Genomic DNA, 27,113 nt, shown 5'->3' with positions numbered 1-27,113 from the left:
AATTTTGTATATTTGACGTATATTTACATTGAATAGTAAATAACAAATTTGAATTATTAAATCTTCGGTGTTCTATTTTACAGGAATACTTATAATCTTTTTCTTATGTAGATATAAGTATTTACAATTATGATTAATTCTAAATAATAATTTTTATTTTATTTATTGATGCCCAATTTTAGTGTAAAAAAATTAAATTCCAATTTTAGTATAATTAATCTTAAATTGAAATTATTTCTAATGAAATTTAAAAAAATCAAATTTACAAATGTCAATCTGCCAACATCGCTAACATTCTGCTTACTGGGTACGTAATAACTGTATAATAATCATCAAATCGATATAAAAGTTAAACGTTATATGTATATAGATTCAATCGAATAATATATTTCTATCTCTCTTCAGACTGATCAAATTTCATACTGCACAATGAAAAGGATAATTCTGAAAAAAAGGTTTCAATTTTTTGCTTTTGGGGCGCGGTCATTTTTTCGCTGTTGTTAAAAATAAAAAAAACCGACGGGACCAACGAGATAATGCGGTGGGCTGCCGGATAGTCTGCCGTGGAATCGCAAACATACGCAATTCACGCACATGTGTAAAGGGCACGCACCGTCGGCGTTGCGCACACCCGCACGCAGACATTCCAATCAATATCGGACTATACCGGGTGTACACCCCGACAGTCTGCGACCATTAGTCTGCCAGTGTACCAACCACACCTTCCGAGGTCGCTTCGTTGCCGTCATCGTCGCTTGCACCCTTTGGCAGAGCAGAGGCACGTCTGGACTACTGCGTCCGAGTACGCACAAGCCGACTTGCCATTATTACTCGACTGGTCGCGGAACGTCAGCACGAGTGGAAGAACTTGAAAGGTACATTAAAAAAAAATAAGCCGGCGAACTTGATCTCACCGGGATGGATGGAGAAAATATCTGAATTGAGCGATGAATAGAATAGATGGATTTTTACTTTATGAGGCTTTAAAGTGCTTAGCTGTATCTCGGAATTCCTAATTTGGTGAATTTGTGGTACATTGCCGTGAGAGATGTAATTGAAATGCAAATTACACGTTTATCATCGATGTCTGAATTTTGCTTTCACAATGATAGCGAGATGTGTTTGTCGAAGTGACAGGTGAGAGGGCAATGTGCTACATGTGTGAACGTCCGCTACCCTTAGAACATATAGGCATGAATCAATTTTTTATGAGACAGAGTTGAGGGTGATTTAAAAAGAAAAAAATAATATCTATCTATCTATTTATCTATCTATCTATCTATCTATCTATCTATCTATCTATCTATCTATCTATCTATCTATCTATCTATCTATCTATCTATCTATCTATATATTAATAATAGATTATTAAATGAGTATTGGAATTTTATATCTGCAGATAAGAGTAGACAAAAGACTCGAAGAAGAAGATGGAGATAAAAGGGCGAGTTGCCCTCGTGACAGGAGCTGCATCCGGCATCGGCAAAGCGTATGCCATCGAACTGTTGAATCAAGGTGCCAAGGTAATATAAATATATTTATTTAATTATATTCGATATTTGTATGCTCTTTGCACTGTAAAGATCTTTTCTTCCTTTTGAGAAACTAACTAACAGACTTGTAAATAAATTTGATATGCACAATTCTAGTCGAGGATTTATACAAGTTATAAAATTATTTTAAATAATATTTTTTATAGGTGACCATATGCGACATTAATACCGAAGAAGGGGAGAAACTGGTGGAAACGTTGGCCGCGAAATATGGGAAAGATCGTGTGATTTTTTCGCAATGTGATGTCACGGATTATCCGCAATTTGAAGGTACGATAATTTGCAATTCTATTCGTCGCAGATTTATTTCTATCTGCAAAAGTGACAAACGCATACGTATATTTATTGCTCTCAATTCTGATGCAATTCGATTTGCAGAATCGTTTCAAACAACGATCACGGAATTCGGTCATATTGATATTGTTGTCAACAATGCTGGTATCATGAATGATCGGTTTTGGGAGCTTGAAGTAGACATTAATCTCGTAAGCATATATCCAATAAATTCCTTGCGGTGTGCTTGCATGTATCCCAAAAGTATGCTTATAAAAATTACTTTTTGCTACATTAATATATACTTTTTATGACAGCTTTTATAAAAATTCTTCATTTTTTAGCTCTTTATGCGTTACTTATTCCATTAATTGAGACAATGTGCTGTATATGTCTTTTTTTCGTAGTTGATCAAATTAAAATAATTCTTTTCTTTATTTTTCTATTATTTCCTAAATTTTAATTTAAAAAAATGTTGAATTTGTGATATTGAATCGTAAATTAATTTTTTTGTGCTGAATCAATTTTAACGTCGTTGATAAGTGTTAAACATTAACATTAGTGCAAATATAATTACAGAACGGAGTAATACGCGGCACTTTGCTTGCTCAACGATTTTTGGGTACGGATAGGGGTGGCCAGGGTGGAATCGTTATCAACACCGGCAGCATCGTCAGTGTCAATCCTTACGTCAGCGTGCCAATTTATTCTGCGACGAAAGCAGCGATCGTCAGCTTTACCAGAGCTTTTGGAGTAAGAAGTCTCTTTTAGATTTATTTTAATTTCACTCTAACAATTATAATTGCTGACTCGGAATGTAGATCATTAATTTCTCAATGAATCTGATAAAGCGTAGATTTAATTATATAAAATTTTCACATATATTTATCTCAATAGAGAATCTGTAATAAGTATCATATATATTTATAATCTCAAGAGATGTTTAAAATAAAAATTTATATAAATAATTCTGCGTATAATGGAAAATAAAAACTCTAAGCTGATATCAGTTGCAAAAATTGAGCAAATTTATTTGCGTTTATTAAATTGCAAATTTAAATTTAAAATAAAATTAATAATTTTGCTCTCAATCCTTGAATAGGATCAATATCATGTAGACTTGACTGGCGTTAAGGTGATGGCACTCTGTCCGAATGCCACGGATACCAAATTAGTACGAGACGTCAACAGAAAGCTCCTTTTAGCTCGATACGAGGATGCCTGGCAAAGGGATACGGCTTCAACAGTTCCTCAAAGGTATAAATTTTCTTGTGTGTCATCCTGAGTAATTAACTCTTTTAACATTAAATAATCTCTAATTACGAACGAGTCATAATTAGTCTTTCATAAAAATATATTGTTTCCGCTATATAAATAATTGCAATTGAAAAAAATGTATACATTGTTACATCTAAAGTTTTTTCGTACCATCTGCATCTTCGAAGGAACTAGAGTGCACATTTTTTAGTAAAAAAGTTAGTCTAGTTAGCTGGAAATAATGGAACATATATTTTTTGCTATTTTTTTCACACTTGTAACATTTTTCCGAAAATGCAGAGGGTGCGGGTAAATTTTTGAGAAAACGATTTGATAAAGATACTCGATATTGTAGAGCGGAACATGTGGCAAAGGCGTTAATACACGTGCTAAACACCGGCAAGAGCGGAAGCGTGTGGCTGGTGGAGAAGGATCAACCACCGCACGAGATCAACTTTACGAAGCACTAAGAGAATGATGTGCATACGCACGATGATTCTTCCTCGCTTCGCTGCAAATATCTATGCTGTACCGCACAATTATTTGTAATTTGTATCGAGATATATCCCGTCACATCCTGTGCCGGCGTCCCGCCGTCGTTATCAGGAAGGCGGACGCGGGCGAAACGTAGTTACTCGTTACTCACACTTTCGACACCCGAAAGACCAATGCGTTTATTGTTAACGACAACGAATGTATCATTCAAAGCTAATACCATTTCCGATTTTTGATAAAAAGCGATACTTTTGGTACGTTTTATACTGAAATAGCAGAACCCGCGACGTAACGCGGGTATATATTCGGATTTAATAATTATGAGAGAGATAATCGCGATATTTACAAAAAAAATCCATATAATCGACGCAGGATACGCGTCGCGACAGCGGGAACACTCATTATACAAAAAAAATTGTAAAAACAATGGCTTTCGCTTCCGTCCCGCATCCGCGTTGCAAATTTGCGTCGGTTTTTACACGAGTCTTAACAACGCACTAGCTCGTCAGCTAAAAATTTTTAATCTCTAGGCGTTGCGGATATTTTCTTATCCTTGTGTATCGCACCGACGGAAATGATCGTAACGAATCTAACTAAATCCTGCCGCACTTTGTAATCGCTGTGTGATTTATTCCGTTCTCTAACGCATTCATAATCTTGACGATTCCTTTTTAATTTAATCCGTTTAAAAATGTGTAATGTAATCACATTTCATTGCTAGGTGGAGTATTATTAGGGACACTTTGTATCTATTGCTTGTATGTGAGAAAGACGAAGAGAAAAAAGAGAGAAAGAATGTGTGTATGTGTGAAAGAAGTAGAACGAGAGAAGTAAATATTTCGCACACGTTCTCGAAACGTACAAAAAAAAAGAGAGAAAGAAATGTTACGAACGTCTCTTACAATGACTGATGCAAATAACCCAGCAAGTTTCCACGGAAATTTCCTTTACAAAATACAGGAATTATTACAATATTAAATCCTTATATTTATTATGTCTATTAACATTTAATAAAAAGAAGAGAGATTATTAATTAATTAGTTAAACAAAAAAGTAAAATCAAGTCTTTCATATTAATTCATATGCTGTATTTTTTAAAAATGTTTAAAAAATCAGTGATAAAAGTAATTCAAATTAATCTTACAAAAATGTATTACTTAGTTCACTGCAGAAGAAAATAAATAACTCGTAAAAGTTTCTTCTGCGCGTCTTAGAAGATTTATGAAAGTTGACATTTTTGTTCGTGCAAATTTTTATTTCAAAATTCGATGATGCGTGTGTTGAGGATTATCTGCATCAATATAATCTCAAATTACAATTGAACCAAAATCCGTCAGATGACTCCAACCAAAACTATGTATCCAACCCATAATTTTTCTACAGTCTTTTGAAGGAAATAAAAATATTTAGAGACGATATATAGCAATAGAATTAGAATCTACATCTAAGCACGACGCGATCATATTCTTTTTTATGTTAGGTATTAGAATTCATGAGCAAATTTGTATGATGTACTATTCCTATGGTATTGATTGATATTGATGTTGAATTCCGAAGCTCGAATCGACACGTTGGTCAAATGTTTAGCTTGCTAGCGAATTTTGTTCGAAAGATATCGTCCGTTCGAGTAATCTTTTGTAGCTTTCAATTGACGATGCGATTAATGGCGATTGTTGATTTTATTTTTGTTACGTGTTATACTACGTATGTATGTTGCTAGCCTTGCCAATAAAATGCATTGCCTTTTAATAAAATCACCGGATCAGACAATTGCATCCTTTTAGTTTTGAGTCGCTTTTTTTTACGAAAATTAATTTTTTAATGTTTTTTTCCTTAACATTTCTTGTCAAAAAGAGATAATACAAGTTAGTTAATAGAGTAATTACTGTACCATAATACAGACTGAAACTTTGAGAGAATAAAATTTTTCTATATATATCAGATTTTCTGTTGTTAATAAGATAATTTTTTACATATTTGATATTCCTAAAGAACATAATATTATTATAAAACAAGATAATTTATACAGTTTTAGAAATAAACTTATGTATCTCATTTTTTATTTGTTTAATTGAACGCATATCGATCATCTTGCATCGAATTATTTTTTATTCCATGCTTGTTTATCAACGCAAATTCGATCTTGTTTACCTCGAAAACGGGTTCACATTATCCTATCCGATTCCTATCCGGATTCATATCTGATATTCTATCATGTACGACCGACTTCTCGAATTTCAACACCTTTCGTAATAGTATCCCAGCAGTTCTTAGCGGTATGTGCGAGATTCATTCGCAGATCGGTGCTTGACAAGATTCTCTCGGTGTGATCCAAAAATCACGATTCTTATTCACTCAGCATTTCGAAAACATCTTAAACACAACACGTCTATAATGGAGATTCAGGAGAAAACCGTACTTATCACCGGCGGAGCCAACGGGATTGGTTATTGCACCGCTCGTGAATTACTTCGAAGTGGAGTGAAAGTAATTTAACAAAACCAAATGTGTATAATAATACATAAAGTTTGTAAATATTCTCTATGAATTAATGTATCGCATATTTTTTACATTAAGTATATATAAAAAGATAAATCCACGCGCGAAGAGAAATCATATTAAAATTGCTGCATCGATAGTTTTAAGAAAATATATAATGCATGATAAATAATGAAAAATATCGATGTAAAAACTTCAATAACATTTTATTTTTCAACTAATCCAGTAGCATATTATTGATTTAATAATTACATATTGCAGGCCGTCGCAATCATAGATTTAGCCGACTCAAACGGCGAAACTGCTGTAGCCGAATTGGAGAAGGAGTTCGGCGCAGACCGTGCTATTTTCCTCATTGGAAATGTAGCAAATGCTGAAGAACTCACAGGTAATGTGTCAATTTACTTCTAAATGTCAAGCTAATTTTCTATTTGTATTTTACAAAACATTTTCTTCGAGAGAGAAGCATTTTTCATACATCTACAATTTTCAGCTTCTTTCGACAAGGCGATAGAGACACTTGGCACACTGGACATCGTTATCAATAATGCCGGTATTATGAATGACGCCGAATGGGAGCCTATGGTTGATATTAATTACGTAAGTGATAATGAACATGTCATGCAGCCCATTATACAGCGCACCGGAAATTTAGATTGTTCTTACCACTTTATCGTTTATATAATCAGAAAGGAGTTGTGTGTGGCACGATATTGGGCCTTAATCATATGGGAAAGCACAAGGGGGGAAAAGGTGGTACTATCGTTAATATGTCCTCAATAGCTGGCTTGCAAAGTACTCCGCTCGCGCCGATTTACGCCGGGACGCAATTTGCCATTCTCGGATTTACTTCGTCATTACAGGTAAAAATACAATATGATGTCGATAAATAAATAACAAATCTGAGAATGCAATTGTACATCCGAGTCTAAAATTTATATATTTAATTTTTTTACATTTAGCTTATGCTGAGAATTTTACGATTTGTTCTTAATATTACCGGCGTATTTATATTTTAGTAAAATTTCATATATTCGTAGACTTTCTACGAAAAAACAGGCGTACGTGTGTCGGTTATATGTCCTGGTCTCACGACCACTGATATGGCTTCGAAGTTTATGTCGAGTAAAGTCTATGCGATGGATGTCCTCGATGACGAGATTGCTGCTCAAGCGATGACAACGTTCGAGAGTCAATCGTAAGTTATATCATCTTGTTTTATGATATATAAATGGTAATAATTACTTTTAAAATAAATTATGACAAACAATAAATAAAAATATATGCAAATTAATAATAGTAAACTATAATAAATAAATTTAAATAATGAATTGAACTGTAAGTTTTAATCAACGTTCTTACAAAATGTACTTAATATAAATTATGAATTGAAATTTTCTTTTTACATTTGAATTTTATATTAATTGAAGAAGTGATGTATCGATAAAAATTTACAAAATTTACGATAGACCTGTAGTGTTGTATTTATTTAACAGACCCGAGCACGTAGCGACTGCTATCGTGGAATTGATCGAGAAGGGGAAGAATGGCGCAATCTTTGTCAGCGAAAACAATCAACCCGTATACTCTGTGCAATTACCGTCTTATGCCGATCTGAAAATTTCAGTGTAAAGTCTGCATTCTACAGCGAATCATCCTTGGTACACGGACACCGGCGTCAGAGATCTGTAATTCATAAAGATGAATGTTTTCGATTGAAATGAGAGTTTTAAAGAGTTTTGTAACTTTACATCGATAAACAATATTTAACATAAAATGATATATAGAATCCTTTAATAATAATATTAGTAACAACTAATAATTAATAGTAACAACTAGCAGCTAATGATATTTATTGTTATTTCACGAAGCTAAATAAATAAAAACAAGTAGTAATGACGATAATAAATCTTTCAGATCCTATAGATTATATTTTTTTCTTTTAACTCTTTTAATTTTTAACAATATATTGTATCGTTTTGACAGCTATAAATGTTTGGTACGAAAGATTAAGCAAAATATTTCAAATGAATAATAACATTACGTTTATTACGATTTGATACTTCTTAGACTATAAGAGTCTTCCGTAGAGTCTTTACACATTTCTATAACTTTTCTATTTATTCTATTGTATTGAACCGTGCGCGTTACTAAGAGGAAAAGAACGCGCAAGACGTTGCAGGGAAAGCTCTAGATGTGTATACGTGTAAAGACGTAAATATGCATTTTCGAAGACTGAGGGTTGTTACTGCTACGTACTCGTCGAGGCTCGTTCGTCGGTGCGCGCAGTACGTCGATCATTCTGTGCTGAGTCGTCCTTTCGCGCAGCAACTGGCGAGGTGCATCGCGCTAACGTTGCATCTGTCGCAAAGAGGTTTTAGGGGTGTATTTGCAGCATATTAACGTTACACCGTATCAATCCATATCAATCTCTGTCATGTCGGTGTTTACGAGATAATGCCACGGCTGCTGTCAGGCGGTCGCGCTCGGAGACCGGACGAGGTTAGGTGCGCGATTGACATCAGACCCGATCAACGTGTCAAACGTGAGCGCAAATGGCGGCCACTGGCGAAGAGGATGTGTCCACGCTCAGCGAGCGAGTTGACAAGCTGAATGTCTCTGCAACGGACGATGAAGCGGTGAGCAAAGGCGTCGAGAATGGCGCCGATAATAACGGGAGGATCTGCGAACCCCGACTCTGGGGCTTCGAGACGCGAGAGCTCTACAAGCTCGCGCTCAACTTCTACAAAGGTGAGTACTTGACAGTTTGTCAGCGCGGTTTTTTGGCCACCACGCTACGACGCGATCAGATTACTTGAATGAAATTTCTATACTAATGTCATTAAGAATCGGCTTTATGTCTTTTAAATAAATAAAATATTTGGCAAATATTGTATTTGTATTTTTATGCAAATTTTCATGATAAAGGTAAACAATGAACTTAATAAAGATTTTATTCTATATAAATATTTATTATCATTGATAATGTGGTTTCATGAAAATTTATATTATTTATCTAATAGTCATCAGTAAATACTGTATGTGTAATTAAGAACTGTTGTGTGCGAATAGAAATAATAGTAAGCGCAGTTGTTACATTTCGTATCTACGTGAATTTGTAAGCACATTTAGATTTATGAAATGTGTAATTATGAAAGTCATTAAAAGTGAGAAAAATATATGTAAATTTTCAACACACATTGTGCAATATCGATTAATATTTGATGATGTGTTGTCACATATCATGTGAAATATGCCTTTAAATATATTATAGTGACGAATGTTAATATTCTATCTAAGAAGCATAAAAAAGTATGTACCTTTAAGATTATCAGTCAATTTTTAATGTCTTAAATAAAAGAAAGATTATCATATTTTATACTTTGTGACAAAATAATTATCAGAAAATTTCTAATTTATTTAGAAAAGGAAGGCAAAGCTGTTCATCTCTCCTATGAAGATAAGTTGAAATTGGTGGCGTTTACACAGCAAGTGACGCATGGAAAATGTACTACGGAAAATGCAGCACCGTTAGGTGTTTTGGATGTGATCGGAAGGGACAGGCGTTTGGCATGGCAGAATTTAGGAGATATATCCAAGGAACAGGCAATGGAAGGTTTCATAGTATTGTTGGATAAATTGTGCCCTTTATTCAGAACAGTGGTTGAAGCGCAGAAAAGGGATGTCGAGGAGAAACAACGGCTTAAGAAGGAGGAAGAAGCTAAGAAGCTGGAAGAAGAGAGAAAACTCAAGGAGCAGGAGGAGGAAAAGAAGAAGCAGGAGGAAGAAAGACTGAAGGAGGAAACGCAAAGAAGATTAATTCAGGACGCTCTGAATCAACAGACGTATCATCAATTTAAAGTGTACGCGGAGCAACAATATCCTGGCAATCCGGAGCAACAGGGCGTCCTAATCAGGCAGTTGCAGGAGCAGCATTATCACCAGTATATGCAGCAATTGTACCAGAACCAATTGGTCATCGACGATCAGACTGAGGAGGAGAAAAAGATCGTCGAGTCGGAAAAAGAAACGTGCCAAGACGACAACAAGGACGACACGAACGAGAATAGAAAGAATGGGGAAAACGAGGACGAGGACTCGGACGAGTTGGAAGACTGGCCGCCCATCTCTCCCGCGGAAATGTGGACGAGGAAGGGCGTGGAGGAATTCAAACAGATCATTAGGAAGGAGACGAGCGACGCGATTATCAAGGTGAACCACGGCGAGACCGTCACCGTGCGAGTGCCGACGCACGAGGGCGGCAGGTGCCTGTTCTGGGAATTCGCGACGGACAGTTACGATATCGGTTTCGGCGTTTACTTTGAGTGGTCTAAACCGGAAACGAATCAGGTGTCCGTGCACATAAGCGAGTCTGAGGATGAGGATGACGAGGAGGAGGAGTACGATCCGCAGGGAGACGTGGAAAGTGGCGCGGTGGTTAACGGGAACCCCCGACCTGAACGTAAGACTCCGCCACCCATAAGCGTTATAATACCAGTGAGTATCCTTGAATATCACGTATATTAATCTTCAGCTCGAATTCCTTGCTTACACATGCAGTCTTCTATTGACGCGCTATTTGCTAATTAACTGTGTTATTTGCTGCTTACAGATATACAGGAGGGATTCTCAGGAGGAGGTCTACGCTGGAAATCATGAGTATCCTGGCGAGGTAAGCGTATACGACGATTATTTGCTGAATTATTTAGACGCATGCCGCGCATTTCACCGATAAGATAATTAATTATTAATTCGTCGTGTTTACAGGGGGTATATCTTCTCAAGTTCGACAACTCGTACTCGCTGTGGCGAAGTAAAACTCTTTACTATCGAGTGTATTACACACATCCAGGGCAGCAGAGCCAGATTTAAAGAAGTGGGGGCCCCGGGGCGGCTGAATCAATGGGGATCCTTAATTCGTAAAAGATCAAAATCATTGAAAACTTATTTAAAAATTCGTAAATTTAAAAAAGTTGAAAATACATATTTCAATATTATTACAACAAATATTTAAGATATATTTAATGATGCAAACTACAATGTTTGCGAAACTCTGGCATCCAAAATGCACATCGCGGTCATCATCCGGAAACCAATGGCATATATTTAAGAAATATTTGATACATTTCCAAAATATATATCAAATATAAATATATAGATTTTTTAATCATATTTTCTTTTTAATCAAGTTTTGTTTGTGGGGGCCCCTGGCCGGTCGCCCTGTCCACCCACCCTCAAATCCGGCACTGGTTCAGGGATTCATGAATAAGAATTTGTCGTTACGTGTTGAGACAAAATGTATGTGTATCGAGCGTACGTCGGCTGTTAAGCACTAGCCTTGGCATAATTGTCTCTAGATAATGCTAGTCCGACTGAAAGAGACCTATGTCCCGGTTCGGTTTGCGCAACAAAACTGTTCACACATAAAGAGAATATATTTATTGTATAGTAAAGCAAGGAGACACGCTTAAGGGTCCTATTGTTTAAAGTGGTAAAACTATGTGCACAAGGACGAAACAGATTCTTAAGTATTCTCGAGAGGCGGACTGCCATGGCATACGATATATATATATATATAAATTAACGTAAAACTCTTCTATCTGCATAATATATTGCGTACCTGCGGCCATTCGTGCGTACATTCTTCGATGCAAGGCAGCGTTCTCTCTTCATGATTTTGATAAAATTTTAAAGCATCTATATCGGCGCGCAAATCTTTATATATACATGAAAAGATGTTTCTGTATTGAAGAAAGGGTTAAATGTACACAAATGTTGTATATCCGTTTGTCTATATGTGGATATTTGCTTGGAATGTTTTTTGCGACTCGATGTTATACAATCTTTATCATTACATTTAGCGTTCACTATGTCGTAGCTTTTATTAAAATTCTTTCGTTTTTTTTTTCTTCAAAGGAAAAAAAATACAGCAGCAGATACGGTGCACAATGCTTGTTCCTCATTTATGCAACAACAAAACTCACCCCTTCTCTTTCCTTTTTGGTAACGTTTATTATTCTATGTAGCCATATTATTTTTACAGCAATATTGGTGCGATTTATATTATCTATCATATGAATTAATGGTAATAATAATAATAATCATAATAATTAATAATAATAATAATAATTGTGTCCTGCAACATCCAACTACAGATGATTTACACTAACGGGTATGCATGCGTAATTTCGCTCTTATCGTACTCCCATTTTATCACGCGTTCAACTTCGACTTATAGTGACATTTAATTAGAAGAGCACTTTTTTGAGACGGCATAAGTTTTGTATCGTTAATTCAGAGACGGAGAGTGAGAGCGCGAGAGAGGATGGAGGGGTGAGGAGAGGAGAGAGAGACAGACAGATAGAGCGAAATCGATTCCAATATGCGCGCCCTAAAAGTACGTGTAGATTGTCCGCAAGTGATTTTAAATAAGCGCCGATTAAACGACGGAATTACCATTGGCTCGTTATATTTGGCTCGTAGCGCGATAGCTATACATATTTATAACAGCCTATTTAACAACCACACTTCCGTGACGTGGACCGAACTCTATTACTGAAGTGTGGAGTATGTTACTTCGCTAAAAAAATAGCGGCTTCGTTGTACAAACATCCTCGGTACGAAAGCTATTGCGGTGTTTTCACTTCTATTTTTTTTTTTCTGAATATCACACAGTAAATTTCTTCGAGTATATACCTGAATTGATTGAGTGTTGCTGCAGTGTCGCCCTTTAAAATTCTGAAGCGGTTCGTGTATGGATGCACACAGTCGCACGTGGCAGTTGACGAGAATTTCGGAACGCCAAAGCTCTACTCACTAACAACGAAGCGCGTTTCGCTTCTCTTGCGTTAAACGAATTTTACGTTACGTCTGCCACTGCTGCGATGGTTGTCTGCGTAAAAGCTTGTTTGCAGTTCGATCTATGTGTACTAATAAAAATCGCAAACTTCTTTCAGAATTGCTAAGCCCGTGAACTGAGTTTCTTCGCCGAACTCATCGCCCTGAGCGTATGAATGGTCTCGGCCATCAGGTGCATTTATGAACTTTTCTCCTGTTTCAGCCCCAGCGAGAATATTGGACGCCACATAAACCGTGATTTACAATACAAACAACTTTGAAACATTTATAGAAAATTTACATTACCAATATAATTTGACATACATGCCTAAGGCGGCAAGTATGAACTTACGTTCGAAATTTCTCGACGAGAAATTCGGATTAACTTTTATCACATTTATAATTTTAATTATTAATTAGTTCTTATTTACTATCTCGGGCTGAAACATTTAAATTATCACATATCATCGATGACACATCATTGAAATCTTTAACACGGGCATTGATATTTACACAGAGCGTTCCTAAGACTTTTCTTTCAACTTAAAATAATCGAAGAATTCATTAATGAACGGAAGTGTGCAAGACATTCTGTACATCTACGAAACAGCTCCGGTGGCAACTTTGTCACATCAGCTTAAGCCTATTCGCATAAATTTTCGTGTACGATACTGCTTTTTTTTAGCCTTAGAATTACGGATCCAAAATATACAAACACGACGAAGGCATATGTCGGCAAACGTGTGCATGTGTGTGCGTGTGTAAAAAGCGCGCGCACCGCACGCGCTGGTGTTTAAGGTTGAAAGTGAACATTTATCAAAAACTTAGTGACTCTCGTCGTTATATCGCTCGCATCTTATAATGATAATAATAATAACAATAACTATAATCATAATCATAATCATAATCATAATCATAATCATAATCGCGTGCAGGAAATTTTTTATTGAGCTATCGTCTAACGTCAAGTTACTTCGCTTTACTCTATTCTTAGGAAATGCGCAATTCATAATTTTTTTTTCTTAATATCGTTCGATGAACCCATCTGGTTTATACGTAAATTAATCTAAACTTTCTTTAAATTCTTAAGAAAATTTTTTCGTGAAAGAATAAATTTTGATTTACGTAGAATTTCCACAAATCTCAATTAATTCACTCATTTTTGGCAGGACTTCACACATATACGTGAATTTTCGTACCATTTACACCAACTAAAATATTCATTCAACTCATTATTTCATATTTAAATGTAATGACGAAGACCTGAGGAAAAAAACCGGAAAAAAGTGGATGCTTACATTGTGTTATGCATCCAGTATATATTTCCAGTTGCTAACATTTAAGATCGTAAGTGCCCTTTCTCAGAGGCAAATAAAACCGAGAAACGCAAGCATAGAGAATTACTTACAATTAATAAAAAATAATACATAATATTAATAAAAATCACATAATGGAATCCTGAGTCTTTTATATTAATTAATTAATTTATATTTGAAACCTATGGAATAATTGATGCAAAGAAATTGGCTGGAAATTCGGTTAAAATGCAATATTCTCGTATTCTCGTCGTTTTTCACGAAATATGCATGATAAACCTAGACGTCGGCCTTATTAAACTTTCGCGTGCGACAATAATGCGGAGCATTCAATTCCGAGATTTACGATAATCTAAGGGAACATTGCCTTTGGCCACAACTCGCAGTAACTTGCGCATATGTAATTGACTCGACGTTTTGTAATAGCGTATACGCCTAATAGTAAAATTGCGCGTTAACTTTCGAATTGGCTAAATTAGCGAGGCACGTCGTCCCGAAAAATTAATTGTACTTGAACTCACTTTCGAGACGCGGTCCTTTTTTTTTATCTCGGTGTGCTCTATCCAAGCATTCTGAAGCTTCTACTCGTTACGCTTTGCTCCGTATTCGCGGCGCGCATTTAACGTCAAATGCGGTCATCTAAAAAGCCGCAATAATGCATTTACGAGTGCCTGAAACTTGTCGTAAATACTGTTTTTTTTTTGTGTGCAAGATTTGAGATTAATAATCTACATTCAACGCTAAATGCGCGTGCACTCAGGCTTCTTCCGAGCTTGCTATCTGATCTCCGGATTTTTGTAAATGCGTGTCCGACGCGTTAACGCAATGTTTTTCTTTCAAGAGTGCCATCTTCATTTAAGTGAAGACGCTAAAATCTGGCATATCTCTTGAAAACCGCATGACCCGTTCGCGTATCTGATTAACTCGAAAGTAGTAGGACGGATACTTATAATATAAGTAGCGTAGAACAAAGGAGCAACAATTTTAAGGCTGACAAGTCATATCGACAGTCCGGGTTAATGAAATCCCCAGTCAGCGACTCGCTGTCCCTAATTAGAGTAATTACAGTCCCATCTATAATATTGTAGACACACACACAGACGAAGAAAACTTGCAATCTTATCTAGGAGCGAATTGCACCAATAGTCTCGATTAAGTATTCTCGAGTTAAAAATTCGCTGTTTCTTTTTGGATTTGATTACTTCATTAATTATCACAGAATGTTCCTCAAAATACCGCGTAAAGTCTGCACGATAATATTGTTTATGAAGAATCGAAAATTAATTTTTTTTAATAAGAACTATCGAAACGCTAATATTTTTTTATGTAAATTTAATGTTAATAATAGGTTTTTTAATCGAATCGGTTTTTCCTCGACGAAAATGAAGGGAGAGATCATTACTTCTCGCCAGTTTTTATATATATCTTTGTCACAAAGCCTTTTGTTGCAATAAAATTCTATGTTTGATTGAAATTTCACTAAGGAAAAATCATCCAGATTGTCCACAGAAATTTAATTTTCTCGAGTTGACGCGGCAATTTAGAAACATTCTGCGACGGAGTTCACGCAGTTACGTCTAACCGAGATCGGTGCAGTTGATCCTAAGATTCAAAATGCGCTCGTTACAACGACGTCTCCATGCTGAAATTCGTTCGTTTGCCGTTCTCCGTTCTATAATCCTCTACCCTGCCTGTGAAGCTCCTTCGGAAGTTTCGGTCGACATGTGCGAGCTTCGGACGTCGTCGCTCCGTGCACGATCTGGTTAAACCGGCTTGTTGGTGTCTTCTGTTCATGTATAAATTAGGTAGACGATCCTCGGACAGATCGTCCGGCTCGTTCGAGCTTGTCGAGATCGATCTTCTATTTCTTGCACGTTCGGAGGTTGGTCCGCCGTACGGGGGTGGAAGAGAAAAGTCGTGTCGATACGCTCGCGGCGTTTCCTCGGTTTGGACGCGAGCGACATTCGCATCCACGCTGTTTGACGGCCTGTCGAACGGAAATCTACTGTGCGAGTGGTGCTGTTGGAGCTCTCTTTCGTGACGACATGACGGATGCGCGACGAACGATGGATATACGGTGCTATCGGGTCGGAATGCCGGTGGTATCGAATCAGTCGGAAAGTCTCGTGTGACTGGAGATCGGCTTGGACGAGCGAATGCCAAACCGCTTGCGGGATTTGTTAAATTTCTCACTGGCACGATATCTCTGCCGCCAAAGGGATCGCCGGGGAAGACCTCTTGTATCGGACTGGCAAAAATGAGTGTTCTACAAAAAAAAAACCATTGATTTATTTCCGCATCTTGCTTGAAATATGTGTGTTACGCAGTTAAGGCAATCGATACTACTGCACGCATTTGAAGAGAATACAAAGTATCATGTTTCAAATTACATGACATTTCTTCTCGTATTTACAAACGATGATTGTCTTAACTCCGAGTCACACATTATAAAGATTAATTCTCAACTTGGCAAAAATAAACTTAAATCATTATGTAATAAAAAATTTGTTTAATGTATAAAAACTGCAGGAATTTTTCTTTTGTTAAAAATATATTTATAAAATAGATATAATATATTAATATAAATGTATATTTATAAAATAGATTTAAAATGATTATTATACAAAATACAGAAATATGATTTAAGAAAATGTGAAGGATTTAAAAACTTTTTTATATTTCATTACAAATGAGAAATTCTAATCTGAGTAGGAAACACTCAGGAAGGAAGTTAATTATAAAGTATCGCCAAGTTTAGAGTTAATGATGATATAAGATGATTACCAATTAGCAACAACACAGCCACAATACATCGCAATATACGCCGTTATGTGAGTAAGCAGGAACAAAACACAGCATTGATTATTAATAAGCATTATAAATAATATTAATCACCACTTTAGACAATCATCATATCAATGTATTTTTTGTACGTTTAAAATATATATTAATATATTTTAAATTTCTAAATATATTTTGTGTTACATTACACATAAAATTATAAATTGCTTGACTTCTGTCGCGAATGATCGATCGTCTAAAGTGCGCTTTACTTACAATAATTGCAAAGAATATAAAAAGGCACAGACAGTTTGCCGATTACACAAAATAGCGTACTACGACAAAATTAATGTAATAATATAACAAGAAAATTTACCTGGTGCTCTCCGGTTTTTGATAATAATTGTACGCTTTATCTCTGGCCGACATAAATTCCTCAAAGGACGGCATTCTTCGCCTGGGATTCAATCTCTCCCTCGAGCGCGGACGATCGTCCGGTCTGTCGGGTTGAACGTCACTTCCCTTCTCGCTTCTACCAAAGTTATCAACAACACACTCGCGGCCTTGATTCGGAGCGGGATTCTGATCAGCGAGATTCTGAAACTCGTCCGCGGTCACCAACGTGTACCTCCGATTGTTCTGCTTCAGAATCGACTTCAGGCAGAAGTATGTCCTTGAGTTCGGTAGCTTCCAGCAGGCGTCCTCGCTCGACATAGGATTCACCATGATCCTGCTGCGCGGCTCGGGTCTCGGAATACCGCCGTAGCCGGTCGCCTCCCTTGGATAATAGTTCCTCGATTCGTCGAGGGAGAGAGAACGATGATGGGCCAAGGGCGGCGGGCGGGAAGAGACCGGAAATCTTCTCTGTCGTTCGAAAGAGTGTGCGAAGGGTCTGTCGTGTGAAAAACTCGTCGCCGTACTAGCAGCAGAGCCAGCTCTGACGCTTTTCATCGGCGCTTCTTCGTTTTCCAGAATGTTTTCCAAGCTCCTGACGTTCCCCTTCGGAACGTTCACCGGTTCCGATCGCGATCGCAAATTAGGTTCGGAAATGTCACGCGGTATGGCTCCGTGTTCCCTTTCGGACGGAAATGCACTGGGAACGAAGTCCGTCGGCGGAGTGAGCGAGTTGCCGCCAGGTTTGATCCTCGCGACAGTGACACGAGGAGGAACGTCCAAGTTGATGGTCTGCGTGCTGGCGGAGATTCGGCCGCAGCTACCGCATCTGCTCGGCGACGCTTCCGCCTGAATATTGTCCAAGGAACGCGGCGTCATGCTCCCGGGGGGATGCAGTCGGCCGTCGGCCGTCGTTCGTAGCGTCGCTATATCGCTCTCGTAGGTATCGCTGACTCCGGGACTCGTTGGCGGCACGCCGGGAGAAGGCAGGTGTTCTCTGCTGGTCATGTGCATGAAACTACGCATGTCCATTCTTGGATCGTAATTCTCGTTTGCTTTGTTCCCATGGCACGGACAAGGACAGTGACACTCGCACGGCATCGGTGACAACAATCGCCCATTCGGATCGTTCACATCCTTGCAGGGGATTGCCGCGTCATTCGCGTTTCCGGCGGCAACAGTGGCATTCGGGATCGCATTCCGAGGCTCGAACTGCTCGGCGCGTTCATAAAGCAGCGCCTCGGAGTAGCTGGGAACCATGTCTGTCCCAGCGACGTCCGCTTCCACTTGAGGCTGCCAGACCTCTTGACTTCGTTCCGGCTCGTCGCTGCGGGGCGTCGCCGGTTCCATCAGCAATGCCTCGCTGTAACTAGGCGCCAGCATGTAAGAACCTGGCTGGCTCAGTTGGCTCATGGACGTGTGGATGGGCTCGCCGGAAGTCGGCGTGTCATAATTTACACCGAAGAGCTTGGTGACCTGATGAGGAACTCTCGTATTTATTTTCACAAACTTTATTGCGTATCTTAACAATTTTACTTTCGATAATTTTTAAATTATTTTATACGATTTAGAGCTTATAACTTTGAGCGTAGTGTAAAAAATATTGATAGATAAAATGTTTCAATCGTGCAAAAAGCTAATTTTTATTTTTATTAAATTTTATTAAAGGATTATAGCGGATTAGAGGATGGTATAAGACTAAAATTTATAATAATAATTTAATAATTTAACAAAATATTTAATAAAATACTTAGTAAATCACTTAGATGAGTTGAAAATGTTTTTTGAATAAAAAAAAACATTGGCTCCGTTTAAAATAATCTTTACCTGATAATCGGCGTATTGCGTTTTATATTCGATGATCACTCGCAGCGGCCAACTAAGCAGCAAAGCACTCAGGCACCAGTAAACGTAGCGATTCGCAAACCAAGGATTACCAAGAACAGCCACCAACATCGTGTTGACGTTGTATCCGAGATCGAGACCCTCTCTCATCTCCATGTAATCATCGCTGAGTTCCTGAAAAAAAAAAAGCAAACATTATTTATTATTTCATTTATATTTCTACGTAAAATAGCTAGACATCTTGTCTATGTTTTTAAATGCGTTTTGAGTGCAGAAAACTGAATTTCGAAATTGTAAAACAGCAATGATAATTATTGCACACGCACTTGTTCAGCGAAAAATCGCGATCGAGCCTCCTCAAATTCCGTGGCAGACCTGATGTTCGAGAACGCGAAGCCTTTGGTGAGCATGATCTTCGTGATCGGTATCTTTGGCTCGAGAATCAGCTCTTTACTGATGTCCTTCACTCCACAGTAATCGTAGTAGTAGTGGGAAGTGGCCGAGTGTGTGTTTACCCTCTCGTAATAGACCTGCAGTGTAAGAAGAGATTCGTCAGGCGCGTCCTTAACCCTTTCGTTATCACGACATCACGACATGACTATGTGTTTTCCACTACGTACAGAAACGGAATTATCTACATCTGCGATTCCTATCAGACTCACTATTCGAGGCTTTTTGAGATTTTGCTATTCCAAAACGCTGCTTTAAAATAAAGAACTTATCACAATTGATAGAAATGTGAGAAATTTAAATTGTTTAGATGTTTCCTCGTGAAAATACTATTTTGTAAAACTTTTGCATTTAATTGTACTGTTTTTAATTATAATTATTTTCGTGTCTGATAGCGAGAAAAGTTAAAGAAGAACGCGTGTTTAATAGGGTTCGATAACTGGCGAGACGTCACCTGCGTGGTGGTATAATTATCCCCGTTCCTGTAACGTGTGATTTGCCGTTTCCTGCGCACGTAATGATAGGAAACGGCCTTCCACCAGATCCTTGGCTGTGCCATCTTTAGCTGCGCCAATTTGGACAGCACGCTGTCCTGGCTTTCCGCGTGCAGCAGATCGATCCTGATCGGCGAGTGGTAGCATTCCACCAGATAAACCAGATACAGCATCCCCATAAATGCCACCTGTACGACAAAGAGAGGACGAGAAGGAGAGATGGTGATAGTGGAGCTGAGCGGGGGCGGCGCGACATGCATTCAAGCGTGCGTGCGGAGCGGGAAAAAAAAAGGGAAGATCCGAACAAAGGGATATTGCTCCTCGTCGAGTGATCAAAAAAAAAAAAGAAGAGGCAAACGCACGCGGTTATAATAAAGGGAGAGAGTCATCGGTTTTTTTCTTCTCTCCTGGCGTCTCTCTCTCTCTCTCTCGGTATACATACCGGAATGTATATGTAGCCGTCGTCGCAGGGCGACGATACGTGCTTCGTGCTTCTAATAGGGAACTTGGTGTAGTTGACCATGATCTAAGGAGAGAAAAGGGAAATTTTCGTTCAAAGGACGTAGACAAGAAAATTCGCGCGGCATAAAATCGATCGTGTGAAAATAACGGTTCCGCGGCCCTTTCTCAACATACCTTGGTAACGTTGGCGCATCTGCACCACGTTACTGCGGCGAGACAGCCGTATATAAGCACGGTCAGCACCAGGCATTTGCAGTTCGGCTCCTTTTGCAGTGCACCGCACAGCGTCTGGGGGACCGGTCGCTGCTAAGAGGGTTGAAAGATTAATGCGCGAGGTCGTCGGCCATTCGCGGGAGCGGAGAGAAACGGGAAACGCGAGAGTAAACGTTCGCGCTTATCGAAAATTAATGCCCGACACGAGGGTAAACGTAATGTCTCTAATAAAATTTACAGATTGCTTTTAGACATTTCTGTGTCACCTTAAATAAAGAATGTAATAATTAATCTTCTAAATCCATTTCTCCATCTATAATAATAAACGCAGTCAGCAGTTATTTTCGAAAGAAGATACCCGAGAAAGAATGGTATAATTGGTCAGATGTAAATATATATAATTAGTTATGAAAAGATCTGATAACATGTAACATTTTATGATCATATAAAATCACATATGTTATTAGATCTTTTCATAACTAATTATATATATTTACATGACCAATTATACCATTTTTTCTCGAGTATAGATTGATATATTGCTACTAAAATATTTTAAATCCTGCTTTAAAAGATACTTACGATTGCTTGACATATTAGATTTATATATAAATATTAATTTCTCTAATTACATTGTCACTACATTGTAATTTTTCTTTGGTTATAGTTTTTTTATCTATCGTTTTAATTAAACAATACTTTATTTTGTAGCAGAACTTTTATAATTTAGTATAATTGAATAAGCAAAACGACAAAATGTTGCAAAATTCTTCTGAAAGATATTTTTAACTCAGCTATGTATTCTTCAATTCTCTGAATGCACGTCGCGAATTATTCTAGATAATGAGATAATTTTTCACTCAAGTTTATTGCATTCGCAAGATTAATCGCAATTAATCTTTAATTATTCACGACAATTAAATCTATCTTAAAATGGATGCTGTCACGTTTGATAACGTACTTCCTCGTTTTCCCGATTCATCGTGGTCGTGCTACCCTCGGAACTGAACAATTATCTGGCGTCAAAGACCAAATTGCGTCATTTCAGCGTCGTCCGCCACCCTTCTCGTTCACTCCTCCTTGAAATGCGAGCACCCTCCTGTGATCCTACGGCATCATCGTAACAGGTCCATTACTCCTCTCCATCCCTCGCATTAAAAATTCACTATTACGTCGAGATTACGTCACGCGGGAAAACGCGCGACGCTGTGATATGTATTGCGTCACTATTATCACATACGAGCGACCTTTTCATTGCGAAGATTCAACCTCTTATTGACACAAATTATCTGCTCGGAAAAGAAAAAAGATCGTTAATCTGTATCAACATTTTCACACAAAGTAAGATTCGACACGAGATAAACAATTTAATACAGCGCAATATACACCTCTATTACAAAATTTAGCAAATCCGCTAATTTAGAAAACTTAGCAGAATTAAATATACAAGCTATTTTACATTCCTCGGGAAACTATTTTTTTACTTGGTGCATACTTTATACAATTACTAGCGTTCTTTATTTATGATTTCTGTATGGTAATTCGAAAACGGAAAGTTTCACGCTGTAAGTCGAAGCAAATCGACGTTTTGGATACAAAATAAGAACACGCACGTGTTCGCGCGATCTGCATATTAATATATATAAAGATTGCAAAATCAATCGCGCCCAGTTGTACGAGTTTTTTTAGCTATAATGCTCGCACACGTGTCGGTATGAAATTAATCCCGTGTTATCGAATGCTTATGCACTTTATGTCTTCCATTATGCGAGGTATTCTATAAAAAGCTCCCTACGTGCAACGACGCTCGAGAAATGCATTCCAGCGTGGCGGGTGCAGAATGGCAGCGGTGCGACGCGCGAAAACTCCTCGGCATGCAAGAACGCGCCGCGTTTCCCGACGTTGAAAGCACTCACATACGCTATTAACGCGCAGTCTAGCTCGTTTTCAGATAAATTTAATCGCGTCATCTGAATAAAAAAGATTACGGAGTATTTGTAAGCATAAAATGCAACAGCTTGACATCCCGTCATACTGCGTTGACGCGATCTCCGTGTTAAAGTAAACAAAATTCACAATTAGATTACATTAAATTTTAAATACGTACACAAGTTTTTATCAAATTCGTGACTTTGCTTTGCAAAAGACGGGAAATCTAGGATTACGAAATGCTTAAAATTGAAGAGAAATGAATATATGAAAAAAAAGAGAGAAAGATACGATTGTGTAATACAATTTTCATGCAAGTTAACCGCACTTCTACAAACAATTGTCGTACTTTACCGCCACTTCGAGGGACATCTGGACGACACTTGCCACATCCTTGTGCATCACATGTCACGCGACACGAAAAGATCAGGACTCGTGGAACTTGAAATTTGCAAAAATTGCGAATTCTCCGCCGATGAGATCGATGAAAGTGACGAAGAGTAGAAAATATCGAGTAGCGATACTATGCCCCGCACGATCACGCGCCTTCGGCACTACTTTGTAGCGCGTCACCACCGCGGGACATGGGTGTGGATCCACCCCCAGGGAACGTGCCGCGATCACTGCTTCTGCCCCCGCCGACGTCCATACGGAGCGTCCTCGCGGTGGCGCCCCGACTGACGCGAAAGGCGACGTTTACTGTCGCCGTCGACGGCGGCGTTACCGTCGGCGTCGAGGAGGCGGCTTTGCGCCGTCGTGCACGCGCCTATTCTGTTCTTCCTTTTCACCCGCCCGTCCGATCCTGGCTCATACATACGTTGCGACGCCAGGACCTTGAGCGATACCAGTACTCTTCGTTGAAGGCGACCATCCCTGATTGTGTCTAATGAGAATCATTAAGACTACCGTCGAATGAAATATCAAATGCCATTGCAGAATCGCTTAAACAGGATCTATCAATTGATGGAGAGCTTCGCTTTCAATAATTCGAACATTACTTTAATTATCTATGTAGAATTTGACGAAGAGAATGTATACAGCGAAAAATAAATTTCCTGTAGCGATAGCTATGAAATTCTACATGGATAAAAGATACATTTTTCTTTATTTACAAAGATAGTATTTTTTTAAATAAGGAATTTATGTAAGAGTATTATATAGTTGTGGGATTTTATGATAAAAAAAATATATATATTGCGAAGAATAAAATTCTACAGTATGTCGCGATAGTCATAAGACGAGATTCTGCATGGCAAGTAAATGCCACATTTCTTTATTTACAAAGATAGTATTTTTTAAAATAAAGAATTTATGTAAGAGTATTATATAACTGTGGCATTTTATGATCAAAATATATGTATATATTGCGAAGAATAAAATTCTGCAGCATGTCGCGCTAGTCATAAAACGAGATTCTGCACGGCAGGTAGATGCTACGCTTTTTATTTATAAAAATAATATTCATAAAGATAGTATTTTTTAAAATAAGATGTATGTTCCATGATGGGATAATGATTTATTTAAATAAAGATGTCTTCACAAATAATAAAAGAGATAAAATTAAAATCTAAATACTTTACGTATAGTTTTTCAAATTATCAGTTTTACATTTTAATTTAATTTTAACGAAATTTCAGTAACAATTGTGGTTTTTCAAGGAAAACATTTTCTTTTTATATCCTTGAATCAGAAAAATTAACTGTCCTAACCAGACTTGCTCGAAGGTTGTCAATGATGTTTAAACGTGATACCATCTACATATATACATAGATCAAGATATTGCATGGGCGTTAACTTATAATAGATTAAACCATAAAAGTGGGATCGGTCACGTGTGCTAATTAGAGCGCGAGTCTTCGACAATTAAATACTGTTTCAACATTAATACTCTTAATTAATTCTTAAGCCCATTTTACAAAAGAGTTACATCAATCTTTCACCGTCATAATATTTTAACTGACATTTCCGAATATAATATATGATTAATTTTTAGCAACCAATTATCGCGCATAATTAACTAGAGATGCTTCCGTGATATGCATAAAACTATCGAATATTTTATTATTAAAAGTTTGATTATAAAACGTACCTTTGTAAAATCATCCTCTTCAATCGATTGCAGGGCAAATATTCGTTGCGAATATGACGCAGCATTTAATCGCGTACTTCCGTGAATTGATCGGTCCTTAATCAGTGGATTAAAATTATAATGCCTTTGCGCGCGGAGCTTTCAAGCTTTCATCCTCTTTAGACAAGCTGCTCAAAACTTTCGTTTCGAAAGAAGTTTACATGCGAAATCACGAGAATTATCACATGTGTCGATCCAATTTGTGTCAAAAATTTAATGCTTTCCTAAGTGAAGTTAAACTCTCTCATTGCTCCAATTTTACGGAATTACAAGCATCTTTCGATGGACTAAAGGAAGCTTTAAAAAAAGTCGTAAAAGAAAGCCAAGGAGAAAAGAACAAAAAAAGAAGGCGATTCGCGCGGTAATGGTAATGATATCGCGTAAAAGTTGACTTTTGAGTTTTCTTCTCTCGTATATCCGATCCCGTTAAACAGCAGAATACCACGATTTTCAAATTATCTCGTTGTCCGAACTGGAGCGGGAAACTATAACTATACGGTAAGACGCGCGTTTTGGCGCCGTCTCGACGGGTATCTATTGATTGCAATTTGAGATGATGGGGCAAGCACAGAACAAAAACGCTTGTATCTCAAAGTATCTAGGCGGAAGAAAGAATGCAAAAAATAAATAAATGAATCGATGGCGGAATGCTAATCGTTACGCGAACTTTACTGGTCTTCATATCAATTACTGTACATGTTTATTGAACATTATTAAACGCAATTACGTTTACTTGTTTTTCTCTCTGTTAAATTAAAAAGAGAAAACAGAAAAAGTAATTTTACAAGAATTAAATGGTAATTGTAAAACTATAAATTAAAAAAAGAAATGTATTTATAATTTAAAATTTAAATATATTCAGATCAAAGCACCTTTCTTTTTATTTAATGCTCCGACTTAAATCGCTAACAACGTCACATCGTATAAAATAGAAAGAAAAGGAAGGTATTGTTAGATTAAATCTCCAATACTTGTTCCGAAAATTAAATGTTTACCCTTGCAGAAATAAACTTTTTCCAATATCTTTTCCCTCGTTTATATCTTAAAGGGAAATTTTTACTCGAATTCTTTGATCGTGAGATATTCGTGTCACGGACTTGCACGCGAAATTTCCTTAATGACGGTAAACAAGGACGCGCGGTTTGAACTGCTAGATCCGCTTTAATATTATTTATGAAAGTACCGCGAGATCTAGGAAGCTGCTCTGGCACCCTTTAAACGATTTGACCTTATTTTTTCAGGGCAATCAATAGGCGAGGGTTCTACTAATAAATACTTAGCTAGATCGATAGGTAAGCAAGATCAACAAAGTGCCGCCTGAATAAATTTCAGACAAGATATATGTATGTGCATAAATGTATGTGTATGTGTACGTGTGTATGTACCGTTCAGCATGCACGTAATTCCGCGAGCGCGAAATTTCCTTTATGTACGTATAAATTTTTTTTTACTTCCACAAAAATAGACACGAGAATAAATGCATCAAAAAAAGGATGCAATACGAGTCGATTGGTCTCGGCAAACATAATTTCACTTTTTTGGAACTCGGCCAAACCCGCATTCTGTCTATAGAACCGTTCAGCTGTTGTGCATATATGTGTATCAATTGATTTCATTTAGAAAGTGTTCGGTGTTTGAAAGTAAATTGTTTAGATTTTTTTATATTCTTAATATTCATCAAAAGTGATATAAACAAACTCAGAAATGTATTTAAAGTAAAGCTTATTATTGTTTCATTTTCTTCTCAATTTTCTCATACACTATTTATTTATGAGAGTGAAATGTTAACCAAATAATCTTATAGAAGTTACTGAATTAGATATTAAAGCATTATTTATACACATTCGTGCAAATCATAATCAGAAAATTTTCATATTAATAAAAAGTATTTCTACCTGTTGCAATTTTCATTCTCACATCGACATTATATTATAAAATAGTAAAAAAAAAAATTATATGATAAGACACTTGAAGAGATATTTGCCAAGTATAAAGTATTTTACTTCCGACAGATAAAATATTATTCAATGTTAAATATTATTCAATAATTAAGAAACTTATAATTTTGTTTTTATATTAAAAAGACATTTAAAACATTTTTACTAAACTCAGTTTTTTGTTCACTAATAGAATTAATGTTTTGTTAAATAAAAAATTCCTAATTAATGAATGTTACACATAGTATATA

The 27,113-nt window shown here is 37.2% G+C and overlaps 3 protein-coding genes across 9 annotated transcripts; 2 read left to right on the top strand and 1 right to left on the bottom strand.

Moving 5' to 3' along the window:
• Window positions 1-89: 89 nt before the first annotated feature.
• LOC105677232 (uncharacterized) lies at window positions 90-7,986 on the top strand. Its single transcript, XM_067355504.1, has 14 exons — window positions 90-307; window positions 406-875; window positions 1,400-1,523; window positions 1,700-1,823; window positions 1,932-2,038; window positions 2,406-2,579; window positions 2,929-3,083; window positions 3,439-3,550; window positions 5,853-6,065; window positions 6,339-6,465; window positions 6,571-6,677; window positions 6,767-6,940; window positions 7,118-7,275; window positions 7,574-7,986. Exons 3-14 carry the CDS (start codon window positions 1,431-1,433, stop codon window positions 7,707-7,709), a joined length of 1,680 nt encoding a protein of 559 aa, XP_067211605.1. The 5' UTR covers window positions 90-307; window positions 406-875; window positions 1,400-1,430; the 3' UTR covers window positions 7,710-7,986.
• A 380-nt stretch (window positions 7,987-8,366) lies between these two features.
• LOC105677245 (Golgi resident protein GCP60) lies at window positions 8,367-12,026 on the top strand. Its single transcript, XM_012375719.2, has 4 exons — window positions 8,367-8,828; window positions 9,502-10,574; window positions 10,690-10,749; window positions 10,845-12,026. Exons 1-4 carry the CDS (start codon window positions 8,633-8,635, stop codon window positions 10,947-10,949), a joined length of 1,434 nt encoding a protein of 477 aa, XP_012231142.1. The 5' UTR covers window positions 8,367-8,632; the 3' UTR covers window positions 10,950-12,026.
• On the bottom strand, window positions 11,502-24,308 carry LOC105677243 (uncharacterized). Of its 7 annotated transcripts, none has more exons than XM_067354797.1 (9): window positions 23,152-24,308; window positions 21,830-21,975; window positions 20,830-20,961; window positions 20,636-20,719; window positions 20,154-20,381; window positions 19,576-19,779; window positions 19,232-19,423; window positions 17,388-18,880; window positions 11,502-16,478 (listed from the first exon to the last, which is right to left on the bottom strand). In XM_067354797.1, exons 2-9 carry the CDS (start codon window positions 21,848-21,850, stop codon window positions 15,854-15,856), a joined length of 2,979 nt encoding a protein of 992 aa, XP_067210898.1. In that variant the 5' UTR covers window positions 21,851-21,975; window positions 23,152-24,308; the 3' UTR covers window positions 11,502-15,853. The 7 variants fall into 7 exon arrangements, with proteins under 7 accessions (XP_067210898.1, XP_012231129.2, XP_012231133.2 ...); XM_012375706.2 differs by having other exon boundaries at window positions 11,502-16,496; window positions 21,830-22,157; window positions 23,147-24,307; XM_012375710.2 differs by having other exon boundaries at window positions 11,502-16,496; window positions 23,147-24,307.
• Window positions 24,309-27,113: the final 2,805 nt, after the last annotated feature.

This window comes from Linepithema humile, chromosome 5 (genome assembly GCF_040581485.1).
Source record: "Linepithema humile isolate Giens D197 chromosome 5, Lhum_UNIL_v1.0, whole genome shotgun sequence".
NCBI lineage: Eukaryota > Metazoa > Arthropoda > Insecta > Hymenoptera > Formicidae > Linepithema > Linepithema humile.
The sequence above is the reverse complement of the archived record's forward strand: the minus strand, read 5'-3'. Positions and strand labels throughout refer to the sequence as shown.

Coding starts and splice junctions, on each gene's coding strand:
- LOC105677243 (XM_012375706.2), bottom strand. CDS start 21,850: ATGAATCGGGAAAACGAGGAA. Junction 20,382..20,635: donor ACGGCTACATATACATTCCG/GTATGTATACCG, acceptor TTTGTCGTACAG/GTGGCATTTATGGGGATGCT. Junction 19,424..19,575: donor CGCGATTTTTCGCTGAACAA/GTGCGTGTGCAA, acceptor TTTTTTTTTCAG/GAACTCAGCGATGATTACAT.
- LOC105677232 (XM_067355504.1), top strand. CDS start 1,431: ATGGAGATAAAAGGGCGAGTTGCCCTCGTGACAGGAGCTGCATCCGGC. Junction 2,039..2,405: donor TTGAAGTAGACATTAATCTC/GTAAGCATATAT, acceptor ATATAATTACAG/AACGGAGTAATACGCGGCAC. Junction 6,941..7,117: donor GATTTACTTCGTCATTACAG/GTAAAAATACAA, acceptor ATATATTCGTAG/ACTTTCTACGAAAAAACAGG.
- LOC105677245 (XM_012375719.2), top strand. CDS start 8,633: ATGGCGGCCACTGGCGAAGAGGATGTGTCCACGCTCAGCGAGCGAGTT. Junction 8,829..9,501: donor CGCGCTCAACTTCTACAAAG/GTGAGTACTTGA, acceptor TAATTTATTTAG/AAAAGGAAGGCAAAGCTGTT. Junction 10,750..10,844: donor ATCATGAGTATCCTGGCGAG/GTAAGCGTATAC, acceptor TCGTGTTTACAG/GGGGTATATCTTCTCAAGTT.